Source organism: Somniosus microcephalus, chromosome 15 (assembly GCF_052327205.1).
Source record: "Somniosus microcephalus isolate GS21.2 chromosome 15, FLI_Smic_1.0, whole genome shotgun sequence".
NCBI lineage: Eukaryota > Metazoa > Chordata > Chondrichthyes > Squaliformes > Somniosidae > Somniosus > Somniosus microcephalus.
The window spans coordinates 106,179,511-106,193,926 of record NC_141001.1 but is presented as its reverse complement, the minus strand read 5'-3'; the positions used below and the strand labels follow the sequence as shown (position 1 = coordinate 106,193,926).

The 14,416-nt window shown below is 42.7% G+C and overlaps 1 protein-coding gene across 1 annotated transcript in view; it reads left to right on the top strand.

The window, feature by feature from the left end:
* LOC147107130 (uncharacterized) overlaps positions 1–14,416 on the top strand; it is a 93,498-nt gene that overhangs the window by 57,103 nt on the left and 21,979 nt on the right. Inside the window, 3 exon segments of the mRNA XM_086008226.1 lie at positions 1,156–1,324; positions 2,611–2,715; positions 3,776–14,239. Of these exon segments, the coding sequence (XP_085864352.1) occupies positions 1,156–1,324; positions 2,611–2,715; positions 3,776–14,239 (10,738 nt within the window).

The window sequence follows — 14,416 nt, the reverse complement described above, 5'->3', positions numbered from 1 at the left end:
CCGAACCTCAAACAGACCATCGTTCGCAGCAAATTACCCAGCTTTCAGGAGAACAGCGACCACGACACCACACAACCCTGCCACGGCAACCTCTGCAAGACATGCCAGATCATCAACACAGATACCATCATCACACGTGAGGACACCACCCACCAGGTACATGGTACATACTCATGTGACTCGGCCAACGTTGTCTACCTCATACGTTGCAGGAAAGGCTGCCCCGGAGCATGGTACATTGGCGAGACCATGCAGACACTGCGACAACGGATGAACGGACACCGCGCAACAATCGCCAGGCAGGAGTGTTCCCTCCCAGTCGGGGAACCAGCAGTCAAGGACATTCAGCCTCCGATCTTTGGGTAAGCATTCTCCAAGGCGGCCTTCGAGACACACGACAACGCAAAATCGTAGAGCAGAAACTGATAGCCAAGTTCCGCACTCACGAGGACGGCTTCAACCGGGATCTTGGGTTCATGTCACGCTACATGTAACCCCACCTGACATAGGGTCATCCAGACTCGAGTCGTCGTTGGCTTGTTCTCTCTACACAGATGCGGCTGGACCTGCTGTGATTTCCAGCAAAAAAAAGTTTTTTTGTTTTTCATACAGACCCCAGCATCTGCAACATTTGACCCATTGTTCTTTGATGTAATGTTTTCCTGACTAACCTGTTTGGACACCATTCACACCTTTGATTGCTGTGATTATCTCTCTGCCGAGGTGTGATAAATGGCAGTTAGAAAGATTACCTGTAATCATCTGGCATTATTCTCTGACTATATAAGCTGTGTCTTTATGCATCTCTCCACTTCACCTGACGAAGGAGCAGCGCTCAGAAAGCTTGTGATTTCAAATAAAACTGTTGGACTATAACCTGGTGTTGTGTGACTTCTTACATTTGTCCACCCCAGTCCAACACCGGCATCTCCACTTCATTGGAACGGTGTAAGAGGCCGAGGACAGAGAGGTCAGAGTGGGAATGGAGCGGAGAATTAAAGTGACAGGCGACCTGAAGCTCGGGGTCACCCTTACGGACTGAATCCCAGCTTCTCATTGTCTTTACTATCCTCTGTATGTTGTGTGTAACGTAACAAAACTTTAAGAAGTAGAATCTGTTGTGAATTAATGTGTGACATTGACGTTAATTTCTAGAGTCAGTGATAAGAAAGACTTCCTGGAAACGTCACTTGTGGAAAAGGAACAGATGTTGGCAGAAGCCTTGGCAAAACTGCCACAGATGGATAAACTGAAGCAATCCCTGGAAGCCCAGGAAATAATCAACCAAGACCTCACTGACAAACTATCGCGTACTGAAGAAAATGTAAGTATTCTAACGAGGCCATACATTGCTACATATCACAGAGAGGAATCGGGTTTGATGGATTGACCATGTTATTTATTTGTGGTTTATACCTTTTGAAGCATACACCTGTGTTTTGCTTTCAACTGGGCAAACTGTTCATCGTGTAAACAGAGAAAAAGATCTTCTCTTTGATCCTTGTCCTGGACCGTGCCTTCAATCTGCTCTTCCTTTCCCTGATCAGTATCCACCTCACAATCTTAAGTGCTGTGCAACATTCTTTTATGTGAAAAGTGCTTATATAATTGCAAGTTGTCCTCTATAATTACCTTTGCAGCGTAATTCCTTCTATTGCCTACAAAAACTCACCCCTCTGTATTTTTGTATCCTTATAATAGAATTGCATGTTTTAGTATTTAGACTCACTGCACAAAAAGGAATTTAATTGATTTTGTAAATCTGGACAAATTCCAATCCATTTTCCATTAAGTATTGTAATTGTAACTCTAGAATTTGCCTGGCTCCTAAATTTGATGCCCAAAAATCAGTTCAAAGATGAGTAGAGTAAATGATCAGCGTAGGTTTCACTCCTCAATCCCTTGTAGCTTTTTTTTTAAAGAATCTGATTCTCCTTCAGTCGCTCGTGTAGCAGGCTCATCCTCACAAAGCATTGGGATTTCCTTCTACTTTGTAGGAGAAAAAGAAAGAAAGACTTGCATTTATTTCGCGCCTTTCACGACCACCGGACGACTCAAAGCACTTTAGAGCCAATGAAGTACTTTTGAAATGGAGTCACTGTTGTAATGTGGGAAACGCGGCAGCTAGTTTGCCCACAAACTGCAATGTGATAATGACCAGATGATCTGTTTTTAGTGCTGTTGGTTGAGGGGTAAATATTGGCCCAGGACACCGGGGATAACGCCCCTGCTCTTCTTCAAAATAGTGCCATGGGATCTTTTACGTCCACCTGAGAGGGCAGGCGGGACCTCGGTTTAATGTCTCATCTGAAAGACAGCACCTCTGACAGTGCAGCACTCCCTCAGCACTGCACTGGAGTGTCAGCCTAGCTTTCTGTGCTCAGGTCCCTGGAGTGGGACTTGAACCCACAACCTTCTGACTTAGAGGCGAGAGTGCTACCCACACTGAGCCACAGCTGACACTATATCCCCAATCATCATTTTATTTTGCATATAAAGGCGAGCGCAAATATTTTCTATTCATTTTACAAATAGTGCTTCTTGTTTCTACTTCCATTCTATGTTTAAAAATGATTGGTATTTAGGACTGCATTGTTCTCTTTTTATTAGCTGGGAGACATTACTAAGAAATGCCGCGCTTTTGAAGTAGAGTGTACTGACCTGAAAAATATAGTCCTGGACCTCACAGAGAAACTTTCTTCAAACAAAGAAAAAGTATGTAATTTTCAAAAAAATGTAACCAGCTAAATTGTTAATGTTTGAATGGTGGCGCTATGGGGAAAAAGTGGGGGAGTGGGACTAATTGGATCGCTCTTTCAAAGAGCCGGCACAGGCACAATGGGCCAAATGACCTCCTTCTGTGCTGTGTGACTCTATGATGCTATTGGTTGATGCACCTGGGTGGATGGCTATATGGTTTCTGTTTAAATATAGTAATTTGGGGAATTTTTAAATATAGGTTATCTATAGTGGTAATATTTGTTGAAAAATATACATTATGTATTTGGATATGACCATACACTGGGTTTTTCTCCACAGTATTTTGTTAGCGATTGGTGACTATTCATTTTTGTAATGTGAAGCGATCTTCACAACAATTTACTGGTGGTGTGATTTCAAGACTCTTCAATTTAAAAATAAAATAAAATCAAGAGAAAGGGACAGGTTAAAATATATTTGAAGTAATTGTAATTCTTCATGTCAGATTTTTTTTAAGAAAGGGGATCTTGATGGTGAGACTCCCTCTTTAAGATGAATGAATATTCAAGTAGCAGTAAGTCAGAATCAAGACTTGTGAATGTGGCACAGGATTACTTTCTGACCCATTGTGTTACAGCTCACTAGGAATGCATTAAGTGAGAAAAATGTCTTTACTGCAAGAGTGATGAATGTTTAGAACAATCTACTAGGTGAGATAGTAGTGCAGAACCGTTAGAGATGTTCAGAAAGAGACTGGATGCTACAATGGCAGAGTAGCGTTTTAGAGGTATGAGTTTTGACGGGACAAATGACCTCTCATTTTTGATATTTCTAAAGCTATTTTTTGATTAATGCGAGATATTTTGCTGATTTGGTTTTGCTTTCTGTTTAAATGTTTGGAGAATGTATGGGCAAGTTGTTTTAATCATGAGTAATTTGTGCAAATTCAAACAAAACCAAATCTGTGTTTCCCAATCAGATTGTTGTAAAAAGCACAAGCTACCAAAACTGCATGTGTTTGTACTGTGATTGGCTACACTGAATGTAAAAAAAAATCTTCCTTTGTGACATTCAGGTACAGAAACAGGAAGCTGCGATGGAGTTGCTGCATCAGGATCTAGAGCAGACAAACGATGAGCTCGAACGACTCAATTCGAGCCACTTGGAGGAGCGAGTACGCCTCATTGATGATTTGCAAAGCTGCGAAAGACAGATTGACGAACTTAAAGAGGCCATTGTGGAGAAGGAGTATGAAATGACTGTTTTTTCTAAGAGCGTGATGGAATATTCAGAGCAGAATGAAACTTTGAAAGAGCAAAATAGATATCGGGAGCAGGAGACTGCAGAACTGCAGGCAGCCTTAGTTAAGGTTGAAAGGGAGGTCATGTTACTAAAGAATACCCATTCTGTTGATGAACAGGCCATGAATACCAGCGTTTCTACACATGTAGATCAACTTTCTAACATGGAGTCTGAGCTCAGTAATGCTCGGAGTGATGGTGAAGCCAAGGGGGAAGAGATTGCAGCTTTAATGAAGCAGATTGGAGAAAATAATGACACAATTCAAAACCTACGAACAGAAGTACAGAAGCAGAATATATCAAATCAAGCTCATCTTGTGGAATGTGGAGCTCAGATATCCTCGCTTGAAAGTATGGTCACACTGGCCACGCAAAAGCTTCAGGAAACAAATGCTGCCAACCAACAAGAAATTGAAAAGCTAAAGGCTCGGTTGGCTGAAAGCAGCTCGGCGAAAGAAAGCCTCGACAGTTCGCTCCAAGAGAAGGAGGAAAAAGCACAATGTTTAGAGAATGAGCTGAAAGCCTTGAAGAACCAGTGTAACAGCCTGATTGCTGAAACTGTTGGAAAAGAGGACGAGCTCGTGAAATTATCCAAGCAACTCGCTGAACATAAAGAAGACGCTGAAGGCAGATTGCAGGAGAAGCTGGGAATCGTTGCCTCTTTGGAGCAAAGGCTTCAAACTGTTGAACAAACCAATTCTCAACTGATGCAAGAAGCACAGGCTAAAGCAACTGAACGGAAAGATTTAAAAAGGCAGGCGGATGAGATGACCAGATTGGTTACCGACTTACAAAACCAAACAAAAACACTTGACGCAACAAACGTGCACCTACGGGTGACGGTGGAAGATCAGGTTCAGAGCCTTTCAGAGCAGGCTAAACTTGTGTCGGAGTTAAATGAAAAAGCTGCTAATACTGTGGCGGTCAAGTCCAGTTTGGAGAGCCAGGTGAAAGGCCTGTCCTTTAAAAATGACAATCTCAAGAAGATTCTAAGTGATAAAGAAAATGAACTTTCAAAGAAAAATGATGTTGTGCAACAGTTAGAAAATAGAATAGTGTCTGAAGAAGAAGAGATTTCACAGTGCATGAACACAATCTCTCAGCTTCAAAAAGAAAACGCGGCATTAATCCCGAAATTAGAACTTCTAAAAACTTTGGAACAGAAGGAAGTAACAGTGGAAGAGCGGTTGGGTGAAAAAACAAATGAATGTAACTTGCTGAAAAATGAAATTTTAGAGCATCAAAAAACTGCTGAGCAAATTCGAGGGCAGGTGCAGTCTGTGACGGTGCAGCTCGAAGAGCTTCGGCTTTTAAACGCTGAAAAGGAGGACGCGTTGAGCAATAAAAGTGCTGAATGCACCTCACTCCAAAACCAGCTTCGCAAAGGGCAAGAGGCGTTGTTGCAGTTACAAGATCAGATTCAAGCATTCAATACTGAGCTTGGGGACAAGGATGCGGCTTTAAAAGAAAAGCTATCTGAATGGGATGGCCTGCAGAAAGCACTAAGTCAGCACCAGCTGACTGCTAAAAACTTAGAGCGTCAAGTGCAAGCATTGACAGAAGAAAGAGAAAAACTCAGGCAGTGGTTGAATGATAGAGAATCCCTCCTAAGCAGTAAGTCCATCGAAAGCCATGACCTGCAGGGACAACTTGGCCAGAAAGCAGATACGATTGCGCTGTTGCAGAAACAAATGGAAGCACTGAATATTGACAGAGAATGGCTTCAGAACGAAAATAAAGAATTGCAAATGTCTTTAAGTAGGTGGACTGCTGAGCATGATCAGCTGCAGAGAAAGGTGAATGACTGTGAGTCCACAGCTGCCCTTGTACAGGATCAGGCACAAATACTCGGCACTGAAAATCGCAAGCTGAAAGAGGAACTTGAAGAGTTGAACTCTGCGGTACACAGTAAAGCAGACGAGGTTGCAACCCTTCAGTGTCTGCTGTCGCAAAAGGTGGGAATGATAACCTCACTGAATGAAGAAGTCAGTACCTTAAACGCTGCCACGACGAAACTTACATTGGAACTTGAAGAGAAACGGGTCTCGTGGCATCAGCAGGCGATGTTGCTGCAACAGCTGCAAGCCAAAACGTTGCAAGGGGAAGGCCAGTTGAGCCAATGCATGCAGATAATTTCGCAGTTGCAAGATCAGGTGCAAGGTACGATGCGTGAAACTGCTCAGCTTAAACTGACGCTGGAAGAGAAAGAGACGGCCCTTCAGCAGCAGACCCAGGAACTTGGACAGCTCCAGAAAAAAGCCGCAGCGCACGGGGCACTGGAATTGCAATCCGTGGAAAATATGGGAACCATTTCCAAACTTCAAAACCAAATCCACAACATGACCTTTAAAACTCACGAACTGAAGCGCACCATCGAAGAAAGGGACACGCTGCTGGCCTGTAAAGTCGAAGATTGTGTCAAAGTCAAAGCAGCTTTTTCTGAAACAGAGGATACTGTTTCACAGCTTAGAATGCAGCTGGCAGCGGTCAGCTCTGACGCTGACCTGCTGAAGATTATTATTCAGGAAAAGGAGTTGGCTCTGTCGCAGACCAAGGAGAGTTCCGCAGCTTGCAATGAAGAGTTGATGTTCAAGCTACAGGCAAAGGAAACTGAATACGCAGCACTTAGTGAAAAGTTTATTAATCTTGAACATTTATTTTCACAATTGAGCAATCGAATCAACCAACAGAATTCGGAAATAAATCAATTGAAAGAGGTTCTTGCTCAAAAGGAGGCTTCAGTTTCAGAGCAGAGAAAACTTGTCGGGAAATTGCAAGACAAAGCAAGCGAGAGCGAGCTGCTGAAGTCGCAATTCACCGAGAGCACAGAGCTGATTTCTCAACTCCAGAGTCAAGTGCAGAACATGCTTTCTGATTCCAAGCGACGTGAGCAGTTATTGCAGGAAAAAGAAGCTGCTTTCAGCCATCTGCAGGAAAGGTATGCTGCGCAGTCTGAACAGTTCAAGGAATTTCGTGCAACGCTAAGTATGAAGGAGGAGGAAGTAGCGGGACTTCAGGCAGTACTTTGCGAAAAGGATGTCAATATTCAAGACACAGAGAGTAATGCAAATGCTTTGAAGATTGAAGTTGAGTCACTAATTGAGGAACTGCAAAAGAGTCATGTGTCATTAAATGACTATGGGAATATTTTGCTGCAAAAGGACGAAATGTTTGCTATTAATCAAAAGAACATGGACAGCCAGATTTTAGCTCTAGATGCAGAAAAAATCCAATATAAGGAAGCTATAGAACAGCTTGAGATGGTTAATCAGGATTTGAAACAAAATGGTCTAACCCTTCAGAAGAAATGTTTGGACCAGGCACAGCACATTGAGAATCTTGAGTCAAATCTGACGACTTTGAGTGAAAAATCATCTCAAGACGATCAAGAAAAAACAGCGCTGATTGACAATCTTCGTCAGCAGTGTGATCAACTAATTAAAGAAAATGCACAATTGGATCAGTACATTAACACAGTGAAGATGGAAAAGGAAGAAGTCACTGCCTCATGCCAGAAGCAGTTGCAGCAGAAATCTGATGAATTGCAGGTGCTTGAAGAGAAGCTTGCAACAATGTGCGATGTTAGGGAGAAGCTGGACATTACAGAACGTATGGAGGGGGAAAATGAACATCTTCAGAAGCAGGTCAGTCTTAAATCAGAGGAAATATCGAAGCTGGAATTAGAAGTTGAAAAATTAGAGCAAAATCTGATGGAATCAGAAAGGAAATGGTTGGCGGAATTTGGTAGAGAAACTGAGCAAAATAGTCTGCTGACAGAAAAACTGAGGAATTTAGAGAATCAGACTAAGTCGAAAGATGTTAAAATAGACAGCTTACAAAAGGCACGAGATAATTTGCAAGAGAAGCTTTGTGAACAGTCATCCATATTACAAACCAATGCATATCGCCTAAAAGAACAAGAAGCACTGGCATCAAACATTAGTCAGCAAGTTGCTGAAAAACAGTCTAGACTGGAGGAATTGTCAACTTTGGTTTTAAGCAATGAAGCTGCAGTAAGTGAGTTAAAGCAAATTCTATCTGAGAAAGAAAAAGAGATTGAAAATTTGCAAAGCAGCGTTTCGGCAAGTGAAAAGGGTACGTCGGAAATGACAGGAAGCATGGCTGAGACATTAGTGTCTTTTGAAGAAGAAAAGCTTTCACTCCGCAATGAGCTCAAGCAAACTAAATTAAGTCATCATTTGGAACTAGAAGCTTCACGAAGACAAGTAGCTGATCTTCAGGAGATGCTGGAGGGATCACAAGCTGAACTAAGAGAAAGACCCAATGTTTTAGATGAAAGTTTCCAACAAAGTCGCTCAGTCCAGGAGCACGTCCGTGCTTTGGAGCAGGAACTTAACAAGAAGTCCCAGCAGCTGGAGGAAGCAGTCAGGGAAGGGGCCCAGCATTTTGACTCCCTGCAAAAGAATGAACAAGCAGCATACATACTGACTATGCAAGTAAACCAACAGCAAGAGTTGGTGATTTCTCTTAGTCAGCAGCTGAGAGAGAAGGATGCTTCGACCATGCAGCTCACAGAATCCATATCGAAGGAAATGGTTAAAGCCGCAGAAGAGGAGAAGCACTTGACTGATCAAATACAAGAGCTTAAGGTGCAGCACCGCGTTTCTGATGAAAAGATAGACAGGCTTACACATGAACTTGAGGAGCATAAGAAACGACTGGAGCAGCAAGAAATTCTGCTAAGTACGAAGGAAGTCCAGTATCAAGGCACTGCTACGGAAAATGAACAGTTGCATTCGCAAACCCAAGTGCTGATAAAGGAGAGGGACCTGCTCAAGAAGAAGTTTCAAGCTGCACTACTAACTAGAAGGGACCTGATGAAGAAAGTTCAAGAGCTGCAACAAGGAGCTCTCGCTGGCGCGGAGAAAGACCAGCAAATTGCAGAATTGCACCGCAATTGCAGCATGCTTGAAAGTCAGACGCAAGAGTTGACCTCTGAAGTGACGAGTGGTCAGAAGCAGATTAAAGAGCTTGAATTGCACCTTGAACTCTTAAAACAACAGCTGGTAGAAAAGGACGGCGATATAAATATTCTTAGTGAGACCCTTGCTGCAAAAGAAACCTTTATAGAACAACTGAAGAAAAATGTCAGCAAATGTGAAACGGAAAAAGAAACCCTGTCTCTGGAGTTGCTCCAAACTGTTCAAGAGAAAGATTCTGCCATTACACAACTCCAGTCTGTTTCAGCAGAAAAAGAGAAGGCATTTGAAGAGGAGCGCTGTCGATTTAATTCAAAGCTCGAGAAACTTAAAATTGCCTTATCTAAAAAAACGGAACATTCAAATACAGAATCGCCCAGTCGAAGCGAAGCTCGGCTGTCTCCTGGAGCTGGTAATGTTGGTGCCAGTGAGGTCGTCGACCAGCTAAATGTGCTGAAACAAGAAAAGGAACATTTACAAAAGAAACTTCAGGCCACTCTTTTGGCTCGAAAGGAAACCATCAAAAAGGCTCAAGAGAAGGATAAACACCACAAAGAGCAGCTGACGCAGCAGAGGGAGGAATACAGCCACGTTTCAGAAATGTATTTTATGCAAACCAAAGAGTTAGAAAAAGTTAAAGAGGAACTAGCCGTGCTCCAACATACATATCAAACAAAGCTAACTGAATTTGAGTGTAATAGAGAGTTGATGGGGACTCTGCAAAAACAGCTGCACTCTGTTGATGTTCTGCTTAATGACAAAGAAAAGACATTGGAACAGCTTAAGGTTCAGCTTGAGGGACAGGAGAGCAGAATGCTTGCTGCCTTAGGTCAGCAAGATGAAGTTCAGATCCTTGAGAAGAAATTAGCTAGCATGGTTTCCACATTAGCAATTAAAGATGCCGATGTGAAAAGCCTTGAAGATGACAACAGCCAGCTTCAGCAAGAAAAAACTGAACTAATATCAGAGTTGGGAAGCGTGCAAGTTAGGATTGTTGACCAATCGGAAGAGGTCCAAATGCTAAAGTATTCTATAACCAGTCTCGAACATCAGCACCAAGAGGAGAAGGAGAGCCAGGCTACAGAGGTTAGTCAGCTCCAAAATCAGTGGCAGTCAATCCGAGCTGAAGCTGAAAGCCTCAAAATTGCTCTGGAAGAAACAATAAAAGATAAAGAGAATTATTCTCGTACTCTAGAAAATTCAGCCGAAGATGTGGTTTGTCTCAAAGCACAACTGTTAGATTTGCACCGGGAGAAAGATCAGATCCAAGCACAGCTGACTGCCTTGCAAGGGGAGAACGCAGAACTCAAATCGGTATTGAACCAGGCTTCCCAGTCTCGAAAAGTAGCTGAAGAGGAGAGCCTGCGCACAAAGCAAGTATTGTCTGTACAGTCCGAGCTAGCGAAGGTGCATGAGAATATACAAGAACGAGATAACACCATAAAGTCATTGGAAAGTACATTGTCTGAGAAAGAGAAGCTCGTAGAGGAACTGGAATTACAAGTGCAAAAACAATCACTATTTTATGAAACCGAAAAGGAAAGAACAAAGGCTTGTACCATCGAAGTTCAACAGAGGGCAGTGGATGATCCCGAGGAAAGCAAGCCTAAAGAGCTGATTCAGAGGAAGCTACAAGCGGCGCTAATATCCCGGAAAGAGGCCCTGAAAGAAAACAAAATTCTGAAGCATGATATTAATGCTTCAGCATTAGAAAAAGAAGAACTTATTTCCAGGATTTCTACCCTTGAAAGAAGCTTGGCTGAAATGAAGAAACAACTCGAGCCCTTACAGCGAGCAACTTCAATGCACCACGAAGAGAAGAGGAGGCTTCTTTCTGAAGTCGATAGGGTGTTCGCAGAAAAGCAGAACTTAAACGCTGCGTGCGAAAGTCTAAAGCATACGCTGGAAACCGCAACTCAAGAGAAGCAAGCCTTTTGTCACCAGCTGGATTCGTTGAAAATTTCCCAGGCGGCAGAACTGTCCGAGTGGAAGGCAAAACACGACGAACTGAAGCGTGAATACGAGTCCCTTTTGCAGTCCTATGAAAACATTGGCAACGAGATGGATAAGATGAGACAGGTAGTGGAGACGGCCAGAAAGGAAAAACAAGAAGTCGTTTTCAAACTCCGCGCAGTCGAGGCTGAGCAGCAAAACCTTGCGAAGCAGCTTGACGAGGCAAGTGATCAAAATGAAAAAACGAAGGACAAAATGAGAAAGTTTGCCAAATCCAAGCAGCAGAAAGTTCAGGAGCTTGAAGAAGAGATTGAAAGAATCAATAACGACTTGCAAACCCTTTCTGCTGCAAAGCAGAGCCACACGAGTAAACTGTCTGCCCAGTACAGTCAGCTCCAAGAGGAAAACAAATTACTGAAGCAAAGCTGTGAGGAGCTTAAGGCAGAGTTTGACAAAACTCGGAATGAGAAAGAACATCTACTGAAAGAACTTAACTCATCGACATCTATCCTGGAGGAGCTGCAGACCAAGGAGGCATATTATCAGTCCGAATTACAGTCCCAAATCGATGAAAAATCCCGAGTAAGTGGGTCATTGTCTTCAGAAATACAATCCCTGGAGGCCAAGCTCGCAGTCCAGGCGGGAGAGATTCAGGTTTTGGAGCAGGCAAGACCATTGCTGTCAGAGAAGCTTCGACAGTTGGAGTTACGTCACAAAGCGGAGAGTCGTGAAAGAAATGGTATGATTGTACAACTTCAACAAGAAGTTAAAGCTTACCAGCAAGAGACTGTAAACTTAAATGAAAAAGTCAAAATTTTAGAGGATGATAAATCTCTCCTCCAGGAAGAACTTGAAAATGTCCAAGAAATGTCTGATAAGGTCAAAAATGAGAGAGAGCATCTGGAGGCGGATTTAGTTAAAAATGCTGACAAGATCGATCAGTTGACGGAAGCCTTGAAGGCACTTCATCTGCAAAACAATTCACTTGTCGACGAATTAGACTGCTTCAGGGAAGAGAAACACCATTTGGTCAAAGAAAAAGAAGCCCAGGAAATAAAACTGGTCAAAGAATTTGAGGAGAAGCTACGGTCTGCTCGGAGAGGAAAAACCAGGTCCAAGGGCGAAACCAAAGAGTTGCAAGAACTGTTAAAAGAAAAGCAGCAGGAAATAAATCAGTTACAGAAGGACTGCATCAAGTACCAGGAGCTCATTTTGGACTTGGAGCGAGCAATCAAAACATCGGAATCCGCCCGTGAAGAAATGGGAAAGATACTCGAATCTGCGACTACAAAAGCCTCCAAGTCTGAAGAGCAAGTCGGACTTGTTCAGGAAGAACTTGCTTCTTACAAAGTCTTGCTCCGTGACACCAGAAGCGAAGCCGACGGTGTTCGTGCGCAGTGTTTAGGGCTGACAGAAGAACTGCGAAAGAAAGAAGAGAAGACAAAAGCCCAGATTACTGAAAAAGAGAAGGAACTCCTTACGATCTTGGATCAACAGAAAACAGTTCATCAAAAAGAAGTAGTGAATTATCAGGACAAACTGGATTCATTGGAACGGGACAAAGACAGGGTGGTTGCAGAACTCTTAGAGTTACAGGCTGAGCTAAATGGCCGGGACCTGCTGACTAAAAAGCTTCGGGGCGAGTTGAATAACAATTTGGCTAAATTGGCAGCGTTTACAAAATGCATGTCCTCGCTTCAAGACGACCGGGACAGGATTATTGAAGAAACCAAGAAATGGGAAACGAGGTTCCAAGAGACTATCCAAAGTAAGGAGAATCAAGTGCAAGTCAAGGAAGAACTGTTACAAAAACTTCATGAGGAAGTCAAGCTAAAATCATTCGACCTTCAAGAGCACCAATACAGAACTTTAAAGTTGGAGCAGGCAATAAATGAACTTACTGTGAGCAGTAAAGACGCAGAGCTGAAACATCAGAACGAAATGGTTGACGCGAAAGAGATTATTTGCAAACACTCAGAAAAAATCGAAGAGCTGGAGGGGTCGTTAAAAGAAAAGGAAGTGGCCCTATGTAAATTGTCACAGGAAAATAATTATTTGAGCGCACAGCTCTCTGACATGAGCCATTCTGTGACCAAGTTGAAAATAACAGAGCAAACGCTGGGAAAAGATCTGACGGAAAAACAATCTGAAAGTCATCAGCTTCAGTCTGAAAATGAGAAATTGAATGCTGATCTTCAGAAGCAGAGTGCCATTTCGCAGCAGCTGAAGCTCATGCTGAGCAACAAAGACGCGGAGATCTCGAAACTCGTGTCGTCGAAAGATGGTGAGATTTCGGAGTACGTAGCAGAAATGCAGGGACAATATAGAAAGCAAATGGAAGACTATGAGAAGAAGTTGAAGATTCTCCACCATGATGGCCATAAAGCAGCCAGTGACGCGAAAGAGTGGCAGGTGCAGATGGATAAAAGCAGAGAAGAAAAAGACAAAGCTATTGCCAAAATGGATGCGTTTACAAAATCGATGGCCTCCCTTCAAGACGACCGGGACCGTATCTTATCAGAGTACACGCAACTCGAGCAGCGCCATCTCGATATGCTAAGTCAGAAGGATTGTATTATTCAGGAGAGTGCAACTGAGAACAATAAACTCAAGCAAGAGATCAGAAATTTACTCAACCAGATGGACGATCTTAATTCTGAAAACGCAATGCTGAAAGCACAGTTGATTAAGTACAGGGAGGAGCTTAACCAGGTCTTGTCCTTGAAGGATAATCAGTTGAAGGAGCTACTGCAAAAGCAACTGCAGCAAATTAAGAATCTTGAGAATGAAAAAAGCAGCTTTGAAGAACAGTGGAAGGAAGCACAGAGATCCCTTGAAAAACGTAACGAAAGCATAAAGTCCTTACAAATAGAGAATGAGCGAATTATGGAACAAGTTACAGAGCTCAAGATTGTTGTCTCACACACGAAGGAGGATAAATCTGAAGCAAATGAGACAGAACTAATTCTGGAACTTCAGCAGAAACTTGAAACTAAAGCTCTGGAATGCGATGAGCTCAAAAAGGCGGTAAATATTAAGAGAGCCAATTTAAAGGAATTTGAAAGCAAACTTACTGATGTTGAGGGCCTGGCCAAGTCTGAGACCGAGGTTACAAAGTCTGAAAATGCTGTTGGAATGGCGCGGGAGAGAACGGAAGAAAAATTGGTTGGATTGTCAAAAGATTTGGCGACGGAGCAAAGACTTTTGGATGTCATAAATGAGAATAAGGAGCTCGCTTCTCGGACAGAATCTTTTGAGAAAGCAGTGATGGCTCTACAGAGCGAGAGAGGCAGACTTATAGAGGACATCCGGCAACTCCAAATCAAGCATTCAGATGAACTCAAGGTAGATCACCATTGAGAGCTCATTGTTTTGTGCAACTTCTATCTTAGAATTTACTTTAATATTTCAGTTAATGAAAATGCATTTTTAAATAGAGCCATTTAATGACATACAGAATAATGGGGCTGCCTAGCAAGGAATGGGTCAAGTAGAGAATTTTTTTTAAATTCGTCTATGGGA